The sequence below is a fragment of the Pan troglodytes genome, chromosome 8 (assembly GCF_028858775.2).
Source record: "Pan troglodytes isolate AG18354 chromosome 8, NHGRI_mPanTro3-v2.0_pri, whole genome shotgun sequence".
NCBI classification, from domain to species: Eukaryota; Metazoa; Chordata; class Mammalia; order Primates; family Hominidae; genus Pan; species Pan troglodytes.
This window is the reverse complement of record NC_072406.2, coordinates 145,750,362-145,766,532: the sequence shown is the minus strand read 5'-3', so window position 1 is coordinate 145,766,532 and position 16,171 is coordinate 145,750,362. Positions and strand designations below refer to the sequence as shown.

General features: G+C 53.9%; 1 protein-coding gene and 1 long non-coding RNA gene across 2 annotated transcripts in view; one reads left to right on the top strand and one right to left on the bottom strand.

The window, feature by feature from the left end:
* The window catches only part of LOC134807095 (uncharacterized), a 53,213-nt gene extending 44,149 nt beyond the window's left edge, over positions 1 to 9,064 (top strand). The window contains exons 3-4 of the long non-coding RNA XR_010146732.1: positions 3,417 to 5,421; positions 5,632 to 9,064. This is a non-coding gene — a long non-coding RNA (uncharacterized LOC134807095). The remainder of the gene's footprint in view (positions 1 to 3,416; positions 5,422 to 5,631) is intronic.
* A 277-nt stretch (positions 9,065 to 9,341) lies between these two features.
* LOC134807081 (scavenger receptor cysteine-rich domain-containing protein SCART1-like) lies at positions 9,342 to 14,232 on the bottom strand. Its single transcript, XM_063781211.1, has 6 exons — positions 13,918 to 14,232; positions 13,354 to 13,537; positions 12,963 to 13,277; positions 12,147 to 12,293; positions 11,175 to 11,330; positions 9,342 to 10,681 (listed from the first exon to the last, which is right to left on the bottom strand). Exons 1-6 carry the CDS (start codon positions 14,002 to 14,004, stop codon positions 10,560 to 10,562), a joined length of 1,011 nt encoding a protein of 336 aa, XP_063637281.1. The 5' UTR covers positions 14,005 to 14,232; the 3' UTR covers positions 9,342 to 10,559.
* Positions 14,233 to 16,171: the final 1,939 nt, after the last annotated feature.

Below are 16,171 nucleotides of genomic sequence, written 5' to 3'. Positions count from 1 at the left end.
CGAGGGAGTCAACAAGCCCAGCGTCGCTCACCCCCGAGGACAGTGCTCCCTGCCAGCCTGCAGCGGGGCTGGCATCACAGTAAATAACAAAAATGCAGCAAGAGCCTCTCATTGCTTTGATTTTAAACATTTCCTCCATTATTCCAGCACACAGAAGCTCGTGGTGTGCAGTGTGTTTGGCCCCCGAGGCAGGTGGAGACCACATCAGTGACCTGGGCACAAGACTCTGGGTTGCAGAGAAGGAAAACCACCCAGCAGGCATGGGCTTTATGGAGAGTTAGCCTCAGGACAGCACAGGTTTCACCTGCAGAGGCTGTGAGGGGCACTCTCCAAAGGGAGGCATGTGGGGACATCAGGGCAGTGAGTGGCTCCAACTACCACCAGGCCAGACTCCAGCTCTTTTGGCCAGGTGACCGCAGCTGTCAGATTTCGGCTGTAGGTTGACCTGGCCACAGCTCCTTAGTAGAAACCATGACTGCGGCCCTACCTCAGCCACCCCAGGCCGCTCCCTCAGGAGGGCAGACTCCATGCAGAAGCGGGCATGGACTGGCCATTCCTGTTCCTGGTCTGGGTGGGAGGTTTGTTCCCTCAGGGGGTGTCAGGCTGTGTCCGAGACTGTATACATCAAAGAAAGGCACAGACCCAGCCTCGGCGCAGCCCCTAATCCAGTGCCTCCACTCAACCAACCTCACGTACCTCTCCCACCACCCATCTCTGACCACCTAGCCTCCTCGGGCAGGACAGGCCCAGCCCAGGGCAAGGAGAGGCGGCTTAGTCAACATCAGAGGAAACAAGGCCAAACCCACTTCCTTCCCAGCCCAGGAGGCACCCAGCCCAGGTAGTCTTCAACCCAGGCAGCCTTCAGCTGCAGCCCTCAGCCCAGGCAGCCCCCAGCCAGGCAGCCGCCAGCCTAGGCAGCCGCCAGCCCAGGCAGTCCCCTCAGCCCAGGCAGCCCTCAGCCCAGGCAGTCCCCCAGCTCAGGCAGTCCCCCCAGCTCAGGCAGTCCCCCAGCCCAGGCAGTCCCCTCAGCCCAGGCAGCCCCCCAGCTCAGGCAGTCCCCCCAGCTCAGGCAGTCCCCCAGCCCAGGCAGTCCCCCCAGCTCAGGCAGTCCCCCAGCCCAGGCAGTCCCCCCAGCTCAGGCAGTCCCCCAGCCCAGGCAGTCCCCCAGCCCAGGCAGTCCCCTCAGCCCAGGCAGTCCTCAGCCCAGGCAGTCCCCCAGCCCAGGCAGTCCCCTCAGCCCAGGCAGCCCCCCAGCTCAGGCAGTACCCCCAGCTCAGGCAGTCCCCTCAGCCCAGGCAGTCCCCCCAGCCCAGGCAGTCCCCCAGCCCAGGCAGTCCCCCCAGCTCAGGCAGTCCCCCCAGCTCAGGCAGTCCCCCCAGCCCAGGCAGTCCCCTTAGCCCAGGCAGCCCCCAGCCCAGGCAGTCCTCAGCCCAGGCAGTCCTCCAGCTCAGGCAGTCCTCAGCCCAGGCAGTCCCCCAGCCCAGGCAGTCCTCAGCCCAGGCAGTCCTCCAGCTCAGGCAGTCCTCAGCCCAGGCAGTCCCCCAGCCCAGGCAATCCCCCAGCCCAGGCAATCCCCCAGCCCAGGCAGTCCTCAGCCCAGGCAGTCCTCAGCCCAGGCAGTCCCCCAGCCCAGGCAGTCCCCCCAGCCCAGGCAGCCCCCAGCCAGGGAGCCCTCAGCCCAGGCAGCCCTCAGCCCAGGCAGTCCCCCCAGCCCAGGCAGCCCTCAGCCAGGGAGCCCTCAGCCCAGGCAGCCCTCAGCCCAGGCAGTCCCCCCAGCCCAGGCAGCCCCCAGCCAGGGAGCCCTCAGCCCAGGCAGTCCCCCCAGCCCAGGCAGCCCTCAGCTCAGGCAGTCCCCCCAGCTCAGGCAGCCCCCAGCCAGGGAGCCCTCAGCCCAGGCAGCCCTCAGCCCAGGCAGTCCCCCCAGCCCAGGCAGCCCCCAGCCAGGGAGCCCTCAGCCCAGGCAGTCCCCCCAGCCCAGGCAGCCCTCAGCCAGGGAGCCCTCAGCCCAGGCAGCCCTCAGCCCAGGCAGTCCCCCCAGCCCAGGCAGCCCCCAGCCAGGGAGCCCTCAGCCCAGGCAGCCCTCAGCCCAGGCAGTCCCAAAGACCTCCTGGCTACCCAGTCTGAGGCTCGAAATCCATCCTCCATCACAGGAGCCCCATTTGCCTGTGAAACCAAGGGCAGGGCTGAGCCTTGCACCAGATTAACAGGAAGCTTCCAGGCCCCTCTTACAGATCCTGATCTGCCTTAAAGGCCAAACCACAGGGCTCCGGCTTCTTGCTCACCTGATCGAGGGCACAGATAGGGCACAGAGCAGGCCCACAGAGGTTCCCAGGCACTTACAGTTTCAAACGGAAACCCTCAACACAACAGCAAAGCAATTTCAGCAACATTTTTTCCACATTAAAGTAGGTCAGGGCAGGGTAGAATCAGATCTGACTTTTCAAAAACATTGAAAGGAAAATTAGGTGGGTCATCCATGTGGAAGGAAGGCATGGAGGGTTGCAGCCACTCACTGAGTGAGGAGTGTGGCTAGGCCAGCTCCTGTCTAAATGGGAGTCCACATGTCCATGGACATGATGGTGCCTCAAGGCTGACGCCCGTCTCTTCCCAGTCAGTGTCTCCTGTGTTTGATGCTGACCTTTGAGTGAAGTCTGTCCCCTCGGGGTGGATGCTGAGGTTGCTACAGAGGCCCATGTGTCCCCAGGAGCGGCTCTCAGGGAGCAATTACCCCACTCGGAGGTAGAAAGGGGTCCCCATGGGAACCGCCCCCAGGCTCGAGCAGAGACAGGCCAGGGCACCTGCAGGGCTTCTGGGTGATGGACCTGGGGAGATCAAAGCCAGAGCTGGTGGCTTCTCCCCAGCACCTCTGCCCTGGGCACACAAGGGCCATGTGCAACCCTCCCTGCAGGAGGATGGAATTTTATTTAAATAGACTTAATCTTTTAGAATAGTTTTAAATTTGCCCCCATCCAGTTTCCCCTGTTACTGACATCTCCCATTAACATGTGTTACATTAATGTGCCAGTATCGATCCTATACTATCAGCTGCAATCCATGGCTGATTCCCAGTTCCTCCATGTTCCCCTAACGTCCTTCTGTCCACATCACAGTTAGGAGTTTCCTTAGGCTTCTCTTGACTGCAACATTTTCTCAGACTTTCCTTGCTTTTGATGAACTTGGTAGTTTTGGAGAATATTGGCCAGGTATTTTGTATCTGCCAGGTATTCCCTTGACTGGGATTCGTCTGATTATTTTTTTACTCATGATGAAAGTTATGGGTTTTGGGGTGGAAAGACACAGAGGCACGTGACATTCTCATCACACCACACCGGGATGCACACTGTCAGCATGTCTGGCTGTTGATGTGAACTTGGGAAGGTAAATATTTTCATCACAATTCTTATGTGCCCATCCAGACGCTGAGGTGGCCTGCAGTGTCCAGGGAGACACTGTCCTGACTTCAAGGATGGAGCATCCAAAGGGTCTGAGGAGACTAAGAGTCTTCTGGCAGGCTGAAGCCCAGACCCCCACTCTGCACCCAGCAGGCCTGGCCATGTAGATGAGGCACTGTGAGCCCATGGGGGTTGACTCACTTCCTTGTTTGGGCCAAAGGCCCACAACTGATTGGTAAAGCAGTGTAGGTGGTCACAGAAAGTGCCCATAGGTAGAACTGAGATGATAACTGTGCTCAGGAGAAACCTAGCAATTTATCTTAGTGACCAAGTGCAGAAAATAAGACATGGAGAAAACAGTCATTGCAAAAGAACCAGAGACGTGGCCATGGCTGATTTAAAGTGCTTCTTAATTTCATCACAGGAAGACAACTGGCCCCTTTAATTTTCCAAACCTTCTAACATCCTTCAACTCAATCAATCGGCACATGTTTTTAATCTCTGGCCAATGATTATCTATTTTCCATGACAGTATATGTAATAGCATTTCAGCAACCCAAGATTTGAACACTTCCTCTAATTTATTCAAATGTGATATAACCTTCAGCTATGCCGGATTTTCCTAATCAAACACACCACTTTTCTTAAAAAATAATGTTGATTTATAAAAACATTCAGTATCAAAGGTCACTGCAACACTGATTTAAGGTTATTTCATGGCCCACAATAAGTAACCATGTTTGTAGCATTTAAACCTCAAAATCCAAGCTAAGTGGTAAGATGTGGGAGCACCTGCTACATACCTGGAATTGTCCTAGGGCTACGGGGATCCTCAAAGCCCAATGAGAGTCCCTCATCTTCCAACGTTTTGGGATCCTCAGGCAGCAGCGCCATCCCCAGCAAGACTCCGCAGGTCTGAGTCACCTGACCACCGTCAACCAGGCACTCCCTGGGGGACCCTGTGCTCAGCCTATGGGAAACAAGCTAAGCAAAGGGACTTCTTCAACTCTGGGGTCGGTGAGACACCCACCAACAATTAGACACAGGATGTTCCCTTGGGAGAGGTCTCTGTATTCATCTGTTCTCACACTGCTATAAAAAAATACCTGAGACTCTGTAATTTATAAGAAAAAAAGGTTTAATTGGCTCATGGTTCTGCAGGCTGTACAGGAAGGAGAGTGGTATCTGCTTCTGGGGAGGCCTCAGGAAGTTTCCAGTCATGGTGGAAGGTGAAGGGGGAGCAGGTGCCTCACATGGCAAAAAAGGAACAAGAAAGAGGGGGAGACACCACACTCAATGACCAAATCTCAGGAGGGAGATGCCACACTCAACTGAACACATCTCAGGACGGAGACGCCACACTCAACAACTTACATCCCAGGAGGGAGACGCCACACTTTCCACTGACTAGATCTCAGGAGGGAGACACCATACTCAACGACCAGATCTCAGGAGGGAGACGCCACACTCAACGACCAGATCTCAGGAGGGAGACGCCACACTCAACGACCAGATCTCAGGAGGGAGACGCCACATTCAAGTGACCAGATCTCAGGAGGGAGACGCCACACTTTCCACTGACCAGATCTCGGGAGGGAGACGCCACACTTTCCACTGACCAGATCTCAGGAGGGAGATGCCACACTCAACGACCAGATCTCAAGAGGGAGACGCCACACTCAACGACCAGATCTCAGGAGGGAGACGCCACACTCAACGACCAGATCTCAGGAGGGAGACGCCACACTCAATGACCAGATCTCAGGAGGGAGACGCCACACTCAACGACCAGATCTCAGGAGGGAGACACCACACTCAAGTGACCAGATCTCAGGAGGGAGATGCCACACTCAAGTGACCAGATCTCAGGAGGGAGATGCCACACTCAAGTGACCAGATCTCAGGAGGGAGATGCCACACTCAACTGAACACATCTCAGGACGGAGACGCCACACTCAACAACTTACATCCCAGGAGGGAGACGCCACACTCAAGTGACCAGATCTCAGGAGGGAGACGCCACATTCAAGTGACCAGATCTCAGGAGGGAGACGCCACACTCAACGACCAGATCTCAGGAGGGAGACACCACACTCAAGTGACCAGATCTCAGGAGGGAGATGCCACACTCAAGTGACCAGATCTCAGGAGGGAGATGCCACACTCAACTGAACACATCTCAGGACGGAGACGCCACACTCAACAACTTACATCCCAGGAGGGAGACGCCACACTCAAGTGACCAGATCTCAGGAGGGAGACGCCACACTTTCCACTGACCAGATCTCAGGAGGGAGACGCCACACTCAACGACCAGATCTCAGGAGGGAGACACCACACTCAACGACCAGATCTCAGGAGGGAGACGCCACACTTTCAACTGACCAGATCTCAGGAGGGAGATGCCACACTCAACGACCAGATCTCAGGAGGGAGACACCACACTCAACGACCAGATCTCAGGAGGGAGACGCCACACTCAACGACCAGATCTCAGGAGGGAGACGCCACATTCAAGTGACCAGATCTCAGGAGGGAGACGCCACACTTTCCACTGACCATATCTCAGGAGGGAGACGCCACACTTTCAACTGACCAGATCTCAGGAGGGAGACGCCACACTCAACGACCAGATCTCAGGAGGGAGACGCCACACTCAACGACCAGATCTCAGGAGGGAGATGCCACACTCAACTGACCAGATCTCAGGAGGGAGATGCCACACTCAACTGACCAGATCTCAGGAGGGAGATGCCACACTTTCCACTGACCAGATCTCAGGAGGGAGACGCCACACTTTCAACTGACCAGATCTCAGGAGGGAGATGCCACATTCATCGCCATCTAATAATTTTGCTAAAATTCTCATTTTTTCTACATACTATTCTTTTCAGTAAAGTTAATTCATTACGTGTATAATTACTAAGCTAATATCTTTAATTTTTAAGACTTTACACAAATAAACTCATAAGTAAGGAGCCCTCCTTTGTCAGCTCACACAGGCTGGTGATGGTTTAGGCAGTCACTCACCATCATCCTATCCAATCTGCTGCTAACCCAGAAGTTCCAACTGTGCTGATTTTGCCCCCAGGAAACATTTGGTGACGTCTGGAGACATTTTTTTATTGTCACAACTGGAAGGGGGCTGCCACTGGTACCTGGTGGGTGGAGGCCAGGGATGCTGCTTAGCACCTGTGATGCACAGGATGGCCCCACGCAGAGAACAACCCAGCCCCAAGGTCAGTAGCACCAAGGCTGGGGGCTGCTCTGCTGGCACATGGACTCTTAACACTGAATTATCATAGCAAATGCATTCTCTCCCCAACTCTCCAGCCCCACACGGCTGGGGCAGACACACCTCCCTCTGCCATTTTCCTCTCCAGGACACCTCTTCCCACAGGCCTGGGTGTCCTTTGATACTTCCTAAGAGCCAGAGCCTCCCAGTCTCCCAAACTTTGCTCCTGCCCCACAGCCTCTTGGGCAACATCTGAGCCACCAGCCCACCAAGAGCAAAGATCAGCAACGGCCCAAAGTACAATTGGGGCCGCTGTCAGGGTGGGGTCCCCTGTGTGCCCAATGGGACACCTGGCTCGGCTCTGTGAGTCTTGTGGGGAGACAGCCCAGAGGGAGGAAGGTGCTTAGTGTGGCCTGGCCCCCAAGCCCACATCTGGACCTGGCTGAGGCCATCCTGCAGGACTTGATTGAACACTTTCTTCCTGTGTTCCTGCTGTGGGGAGGACCCCTCGGTACCAGGGCCACAGTTGGAAAGGACCACCCCAGGGGAGCTCATGAGAATGCTCAAAACTCAAACAACCCAATAAAGCATGAGCAAAAATGTTGAACAGACACTTCAACAGAGTACATATACAGATGGCAAATAAACACATGAAAAGGTGTTCAATATCATTAGTCCTTAGGTAAATGCAAATTAAAACCACAAGGACACAGCACCGTATACCTGTTAGAATGTCAAACGTTACCAACCGAGTGTTGGAACCTTGTGGAGGAAGCAGAACACTCAGAGATTACTGGGGGGATGTAACATGATGCAGCCACTCCAGAAAGGTTGGTAGAATGTTAAACTTGCACGTACCTTACAGTCGTTCCATTCCTAGGTAGCCAAGAGAAATGAAAGCACGAGTCCATATGATGACTGGTACATGAATATTTGTAGCAGCTTTTTTTGCAATAGCTGAAAGCTTTAAGCAATGCAAATGTCCGTCAAGTGAACAGGTAAACAGCACAATGGAGCGCTATTTGCCAAGAGGAAGAAATGAACTATGGTTTCTCACCACATGGATGAATCGCAAGTAATTGTGCTGAGCGAAAAAAGCCAGACTCTCATCCCCGAAAAAAGAGTACATGCTATATAATCCATTTACATAAAATTCAAATAGTGCAAACTAGTCTACAGTGTCAGAAAGCTGAACTTTATCACCTGAGGGGCAGGACACAGGAAGGGACAGGAAAGACGTTCAAACATACATGAAAAACGTTGGGGGCGATGGATGCGTCCATTCTCATAGACGCTGCGATCCTTTCAGGGGTGTATGTGCATGTCAAAACTTATTGCAATGTATTCTTTAAATATGTGAAGTTTATTATATGCTAATTATACCCCCATAAACCTATTAAAACAAAATCACAACATATCAAAACTCTTGGAATGCAGCCAAAGCCATTATAACCTAAAATATACGCATTAAAAAAGAAAAAATGCTGAATATCAACAATCTGAATGTCCATATAAAAAAGCTAGAATAAGCAGAAGGAAATCACAAAGATGAGAACAGAAATAAATGAATTAGAAGGCAGATGTTCACCAAGAAAAATCAAGAAAACCAAAGGCACAAGCTCCACGTGCCTTGGAAAGACTAATGAGATGAAGCCGCCAGCAGCACTGGTCAAGAACAGCAGAGTGCCCAGAGTCCCAGCTGTGCGGGGGGCTGTAAGGGAGGATCACTAGAGCCCAGGAGTTTGAGTCTGGTGTGGGCAACACAGTAAGACCTTGGTCTCGGAAAAAAAAAAAAAAAAAAAAAAAGGAGACAAGACACAAATTGCCACTATCAGCATTGAAAAATGCACATGACTACAGATTTTGTAGACATTAAGGCTAGTAGAAAGATACTAGTAACAAATTTATATGGACAAACTTGAAAATTTAGATTAAATGTACCAATTCATTTTTAAAAAGGACTGAACAAAGCAGATCTAATAGGAAATAGAGAATCTGAATACTTCAACCATTTATTTTAAAAAATTAAATCTGGAAAAAAAAAAACCTCACTAAAGAGGAAACTCCAAGCCTAGATAGAGAGCTTTACTAGTGAGTTCTTCCAAACATTTAAGAAGAAATAAAACCAATGCTACATAAACTCTTGCAAATTTTTTTAAATTATTCTTTAAGTTCTGGGGTACCTGTGCAGAATGTGCAGGTTTGTTACATAGGTATACACGTGTCATGGTGGTTTGCTGCACCCATCAACCCGTCATCTACCTTAGGTGTTTCTCCTCATGCTATCCCTTCCCTAGCTCCCCACCCCCTGACAAGCCCCAGTGTGTGATGTTCCCCTCCCCGTGTCCATGTGTTCTTATTGTTCAACTCCCACTTATGAGTGAGAACATGCAGTGTTTGGTTTTCTGTTCCAGTGTTAGTTTGCTGAGAATGATGTTTTCCAGCTTCATCCATGTCCCTGCAAAGGACATGAACTCATCCTTTTTTCTGGCTGCATAATATTCCATGGTGTATATGTGCCACATTTTCTTTATCCAGTCTATCACTGATAGGTCATCAGAGTGAACAGGCAACCTACAGGATGGGAGAAAATTTTTGCAATCTATCCATCTGACAAAGGGCTAATGTCCGGAATCTACAAGGAACTTAAACAAATTTACAAGGTAAAAGCAAACAACCCCATCAAAAAGTGGGTGAAGGATATGAACAGACACTTTTCAAAAGAAGACATTTATGCAGCCAACAAACATATGAAAAAAAGTTCATCATCACTGGTCATTAGCGAAATGCAAATCAAAACCACAATGAGATATCATCTCATGCCAGTTAGAATGGCGATTATTAAAAAGTCAGGAAACAACAGATGCTGGACAGGATGTGGAGAAATAAGAACACTTTGACACTGTTGGTGGGAGTGTAAATTAGCAAATATTTTTTAAAAGAGAATATACTCCTAACTCTTATGAGACCTGAATAATCCTCATACCAAAAATTAAACAGAAATACTACAACAAAAGAAAAAAATTACACATCATTTTCTTTTTTAAACATTGACCCAACATATTACCAAACTAATTCCTGTGAAATACAAAAAGAATAATATATCATGATAAAGGTAAGTTTGTTTAACCCATGGTTAATTTCACATATGAATATCAATCATCTATCATCTTAATAGATACAAAAAAGAATTTGAAAAAGTCAACACTTATGATAAAAAGCAAAACCCTTAACAAATTAGGTATAGACTGGGCTTTCCTTGATCTGATAAATAGCATCTACAAAACCGAACATCAAATATTATATTTCATAGTGAAATTAAATGTGGAACACATTTGCTCTGAGTCCATGAATGAGACAAGACCTCCACTGGCTGCCTCTCTTCAACACTGGACTGAAGGGTCCCAGCCCCCGAAATAAGGCACAGAAAAAGAGATTAAATGTACACGGACTGGAAGGAGAAGATAAATCTGAATATTCACAGATGACATGATTACACAAGTAGAACATTTAAAAGATACTTTGGATTCAATTAAGAAGAGTTTTTAAGAAAAAAGAGGAAGGTTCTGGCATGGGGAGCTCTGCAACCCACTGCTGGGTGCCAGAAGCGAGCTGTGGAGCAGAAGATGAAGATGGCACCATGTGTCTCTAAACCACAAATGGAACCACTGATTTCTATGTGTATTTGCATTTGCTGTAATGTGTGGGAAATCTGAAGGTTACACAGCACGACTGTCCACAGCAGATGGCCCTCGAAGGGGATGAGGGTTAGAGCCAGGCAGGGCCTGGAAGGACTGGATTTTATATGGACGTGGAGGACATTGCAAGAGAAAGGCATCCAAGGTGTTCTCACGAAATCCACTACAATTTTACAAGAAAATGAAGAGCTGTGATTTCGACAGCCAGCTGGTGTATCTCATCCTCAGGGTGCTTTACAACGTCATCTCCTCCAGAGGAAACGCAGCCTCGTCATATCCCTGAGAAACAGGTCTGCTGTGTCCTCCCTCCGCACGTATAGACTGTCCCTCCAGGAGGTTAGACACCTCCCCTGAAACTGGCGCAAGAGACACCGCGTGACCAAATCAGCACACGTGCAAGTTGTCCCCAGAGCACATTTGGCAAAGCCCGTAAGACAGGAACGCATAAACATGTCAACCAGAAAGCACCTGGCAATGTTCAAGGCATCCTGACATTGAAGCACCCCAAGCAGCCTGTGACAGCAGCACAGCTCCCACAGGTGAGGAAACTGAGGCTGAGTGAGCTGCAGCATATGCCCCTGCCAGACCCGCGGCTCCCAGCACACCCTACCAGCCCTCTTCTCCCACCACAGGGCAGGCCTCTCCGATGGGGACTCCAGCCACTGACTCTGCCCTCATGGGTGTGGCCCTGCTCTCCCCTGCCCACGAGTCCCTTTGCATCCATGAGCCCTGTGGTCAGCAGCCTTCTGAAGCCAGGCTCCTGTGGTCAGAGTCCCTTTCCACTGCATCTTGTGGTCAGCATCCGTAGCCCACCCCAGAGCTCACCCCTGAGCTGGAGCACAAACCCACCTGCGGCTTCTGTGTCCACCTTCACCACACTTCCGTCCTCCTCATCTTGGAGCACAGCCTCGGCCTCCGTGATTTCCTCGTACAGTCCTGCTAGCGGCATTTCCCCAATGACATCATAGATGGCTTCTCCAGGAGATACCTCGGATCTTCCCAGACCTGAGGCAAGGTGAGCATGGTCACACACAGGCCCTCAGTGTGGACGTGGCCACAGGCAAGGGAGGGCAGCAACTCCAGGCAGGAACCCCAGCCAGGCAGCAAAGAGGCAGGATGCTGTGGGCTGGGATGGAGGGACCACGGCAACATAGCCAGACTCCCAGTGCCCTCCCATCCCTGGCCACCGTCCCTTGCCAGCAAACCACATGATGCTTCCCAGTGGGCCCCAATGTGCTGCCTGGGGGAACCTTCTAGGGTTGAGCTCAGTCTTGAGGGCTGGAGGCTGATGCAGATGTCTGCCACTCTCTCTGGCCAATAAAATGAGCCCTAAGTGAGACTAGCCTGCAGGCTGAAGCAACTCTGCCCTGAATGCTGATCCACCGTGTTGACTTCTGACCAACTCCAGTTCCAGGAAGGCCTCTAAGATTTCTATTTTATCTACTGTTCCTTGCATAAGAGCAGGCATTCACTGTAAATCCTGCCCTTAAGCAATTGTCCTACATGTCCCCTTCCCCTGGGGTATATAAATTCTAGTTGTGAGGGATGATAATATGGGCATCCGCCATCTCAGCTAGAGGCCATCCAAGGCATGGACATGGCTTGTCTTCATAAGTCCCTTTTAAGTGTTTCTTTCTAAGGAACTGGATTTGTCTGCCTCTTTCTTCAGCTTCTCAGTTCCTTGGACTTTGGGGGTAGGTCTGCATAGGCCTGACTGCTGTGGAGCACCCCACCTGCCCAGACCCCAACACCAGGTTGGAGCTGTGAGCTGCTCTTGCTCCTGCACACCAGCTGATGGGATCAGGGTGGGCTCACACTTACCCCTCTGCATGGCTTGCGTGACTCGAGGCAGAATCAGAAAGGCCATGAGGCCCAGAAGGAGAAGACCAAGAAGGGCTCCCAGGACGACACTGACCACCCAGAATGTCCGGAAGGGAGCTGCAGGCAGTGGGGGGCCTGGGCCAGGCTCTGAGAAAGGAGAGGTCTTGAGCCAGCTGGGTGGCGGGGGGGACCTGCACACCCTCAGCAGGACAGGGTGGCTCCAAGGGCCCAGCCACACCCTCTCCCTCATGGAGGACCTGCGAGTCGGAAGTGCTGGGGGGGCATCTGCTGGTTTCAGCTGTGCAGAGCACCCCAAAATGGCTAGTGTCCACTGGGGGTGTCTGCTTTCAAGGGACAGCCCCCTTCCTTGGTAAAACATGGCCCCCAGGCAGATGCCAGGGCAAGTCACAAGAGGTGACCAGAGCACAGAGAATGGGAGTGGCTCAGGGAAAGTTACCACTGCTGCTGTTTTTGCTAAGGTCATCACTGTGGTTAACTGTTTGTTTTCTGCAAAGAGAATGAGGTGCAGGGAACAACTGAACCTGCCAACACCCAGGTGACACATACCCGAAATGAACAAGGATTGGAATAAACAAAAGAGAATTCCCAAAAAAGATTAGGGGGAAACCTCAGGGAGTGCATGTCCCAAACAGGCCTCCACAGCAAATCAGCTTATCCCAGAAAAATCCCAGGGTGGAAACCAACCCACTAACACCTGGGCGAGCTCTCCTGCCCACCGAAGTGACACTCAAGACTGACTCCATCCCAGCGCCCTCTGCTGACCTCATGACCGATTTCCCACCGCCCCCCACTCACCCCAGCAGCGCACGCCCGCGTCCTCCTTGTGCGCGCAGTCTCCGCGTCCCCACCGCTCCGCAGGGCAGCCCCACAGGGACGCCTCGCTGCCCCGGCACCCCACCTCGTCCAGCCACACGGGCCCGGAGCCAGGGCCAAAGGCGGCGGCCCCCAGGGCGGCGACGGCCCGACCGCAGCCCAGCTGGCGGCACACGACCTCCGCGTCCGCCAGGTCCCAGCCATCGTCGCACACGGTGCCCCAGGAGCCCGCGTGCCAGAGCTCCACGCGCCCGGAGCAGCGGTCCTCGCCCCCGCGCACGCGCAGTGCGCCCTCCTCTGCAAAAGGGGCTGCGGTCACTGCGGGGGCTGGACCGGGATGGGAAAGAGGACAGCGACAAGGACAGAGGGGTACCTGGGCAGCCGAGCGAGGAGGAGCAGTTGAGGGGCTCCCCGGGGTCCTCAGGAACTTCTCCTGCCTTTTCTGCATAGGAAATTGGGACCCGTTTCTGAATTTGCAAGCTCGGCAGCTTGAATTTTGTAAAATATTTTTCATTTCCTTTTTCCCTCTGTCTCCCCAACACACCAATTTCTGCTGCCTAAAGAGAGAACTCTGTTTAAGCAAGGGATCTCCACATGGGGTTACAGATTCCACAAACCGTGCCCGAGACTTCTCCAAGGGGGACGTCTCCTTGTGGGATGTCGTCAGACGATACCGGGAAGTGCAGGGGTCCTGCTTCGCTCACTGGGGGAGATCACGGGGTCTGGGAAGACTCCAGATGTTCCCCACCCAGCCCAGAGCCTCAGAGCAGGGACCTCCCGCTTTGACCGGACCAGCACAGGACAGACTCATCCAGAATAAGGAAAAGGAAAACTGACATTTCATCTCCCAGGAAAGGGCCCATGCAGACACAGTGTGGGGCCCCTCAGAGACCCCTCTCCACCACCACTCTCCCCACGCACAGGCCCACCCACTCACCTGTGCACACGACCCACGCTTCCTCTCTGCTGGAGCATGAATGCTGGTCCCAGGGGGCTGACGGGCACTGCCACAGGGACCGGTCATGCCTGTCCCTGCACTGGATGGAGCCCACCCAGAGAAACTCAGGGGCAGACCGGCTTCCTGCCCCGGCCTGCAGCTGCCCGTGGGACCCACAGCCCAGCTGCCCACACAGGACCCCCAGGGAGGCCGCACTCAGGGTCCGGCAGACACCACCCCAAGTCCCATTGTAGAAAACTTCCAGCCGCCCTGTGCATGGCTGCCTGTCGTCCTGCAGCCTCAGATCCGTGAACTCTGCAGAGAGAGAGGCCAGTCAGCAAGGCCCAGCTCGGAGTCTGGGTGGGGACGACAAGGTGGACGGGCTGCAGGACCTGAGCAGAAGACGCCGGCGTCCTCCTTGTGCCTGCAGTCGTGCCGCCCCCAGCCCGCCGACGGGCACTGCCACAGCGCAGACTCGTGGCCCTGGCAGCCCAGCTCGTCCAGCCAGATGCGCCCTGCCCCGGCTCCGAAGTGTGCGGCCCCCAGGGCGCTCAGGGCGCGGCCACAGCCCAGCTGCCTGCAGACCACGTGCGCGTCCCGCAGGTCCCAGGCATCGTCACACACGGTGCCCCACGCGCCCCCGTGCAGCACCTCCACGCGCCCCGCACAGCGCCCCGGCCCCGCGGCCAGCCGCACCCTGAGGCTCCCTGTGGAGAGACAGAGTCAGGGCGCCCGGGATCCCGTGGCGACGGGCCATGGGGGACGCGGTTCCGCCCTCACCGGAGCACACCACGCCAGCGTCCCGCGAGGTCCCCGCGGGCTCCTGCAGGGTCGCGGACACGTTGCACTGAGTCAGGCGGGTTTCGGTGCCCAGACAGCGCACGCGGCTCAGCGCCACCTGGACGGATCCGCGGCTGGGGGCAGGTGCATCATAGGCTTGCTGGGCCCCTCCGCATCCGAGTTGCCGGCACACCACGCCCGCGCCGTGCAGGTCCCAGGCATCGTCCAGGACGCGGCCCCACACGCCATCCAGGGAGACCTCCACGCGGCCGTCACAGCGGCTCTGTCCTTCCCTCAGTCGCAGGGCGTGGGGCAGACCTGGGGATGGGGATGCACAGGGGCCCAAGATGTCAGCGCGAGGGACCCAGGACCACCCCCCAGCAGGGCCCGTACCTCTCCGCCCCCTCTGTCCTTCCTTGCACTCCTCTGTCCATGCCTCTCACTCACCCTCCTGGTCCACCGTCCTGGCTGCACCCACCTGAGCAGACCGCGGAGGCTGTGTTTCCCGGAGCACAGGCCGGGGCCCCCAGGGTGCTTACTGGGCAATTCCACAAGTAGGGCTCTGTCCCCTCACAGTGAAAGGCGTCAGGCCAGATGGCAGCGTCCCCGTCCCCAAAATGGCCTCCTCCAGGTGCGGCCACCACGTTGCCACAGTTGAGCTGGTGGCAGAGGACGGTGGCATCTGCTATGTCCCAGTGGGTGGCACAGAGGGGTGCCCAGGACCCCCGCACCTGGAGCTCCACGCGGCCCTCACAGCTGCTGCTGCCGTTGACCATCCTGAACTCTAGGGGAGAGGAGGAGTCAGCCTGGCTCGCAGAGGCAGACACTGGCTGCACTTTCCTTCATGTGAGCCTGAGCCTGGTTACACACTCCACTCCCAGACTTGAGGGAACAGACTGAGGGCACAAAAACAGCTTTGGCAAGTGAGGTCACCACAAATTGCCTGGGAAATCCGAAAGGCAGTGATTAAGTTGGGAAAACTATGGAAATACACTTTGTGCTCTGGAATGCATCCAACACAGAGGAACGCTAATAAAGATGAAGCTGCTGAATGCTGTCTCCAAGAAGCAGGAAGTGAGCACCAAGACAGAGCTCCACACACCCTTCTCAGCTCCTGCTTCTCCGCCAGCCAGAGCTCTGGGAAATGGGGCAGCATCTCCGGCCCCACTCCCCAGGCCCCACACGTGCTGCTGCACCTGGTTCTTGATATGAGCCTAGTTAAACACACCCCACACCCTGCACTTCGGAGGAAATGCCTGAGGGTAAGAAGCAACAACAGTATACGTGGCAGAGTAAGGAACCCCAAAGCTCTACCTCCCTCTAATGTAATGATTAGGTGATAAAACTCATAACCAACTTTTTTGAAATTCTAGTATCTGGGAACAACTTGAATACACTTAATGAAAGAAGTGGCAAATTTGGCTCTGCATAAGGAAGGAGTGAAGAATAATGCCTTGGTATTGAAGGTGTGCCC

Bases quoted from the DNA above. Each gene is read 5' to 3' on its own strand.
- LOC134807081 (XM_063781211.1), bottom strand. From the start codon at position 14,004: ATGACCGGTCCCTGTGGCAGTGCCCGTCAGCCCCCTGGGACCAGCATT. The intron at 13,278-13,353 runs GTACCCCTCTGT...CCCCTTTTGCAG, and splicing joins CTCCTCGCTCGGCTGCCCAG to AGGAGGGCGCACTGCGCGTG. The intron at 10,682-11,174 runs GTGGGTTTGTGC...CTCTTGCGCCAG, and splicing joins GGTGGACACAGAAGCCGCAG to TTTCAGGGGAGGTGTCTAAC.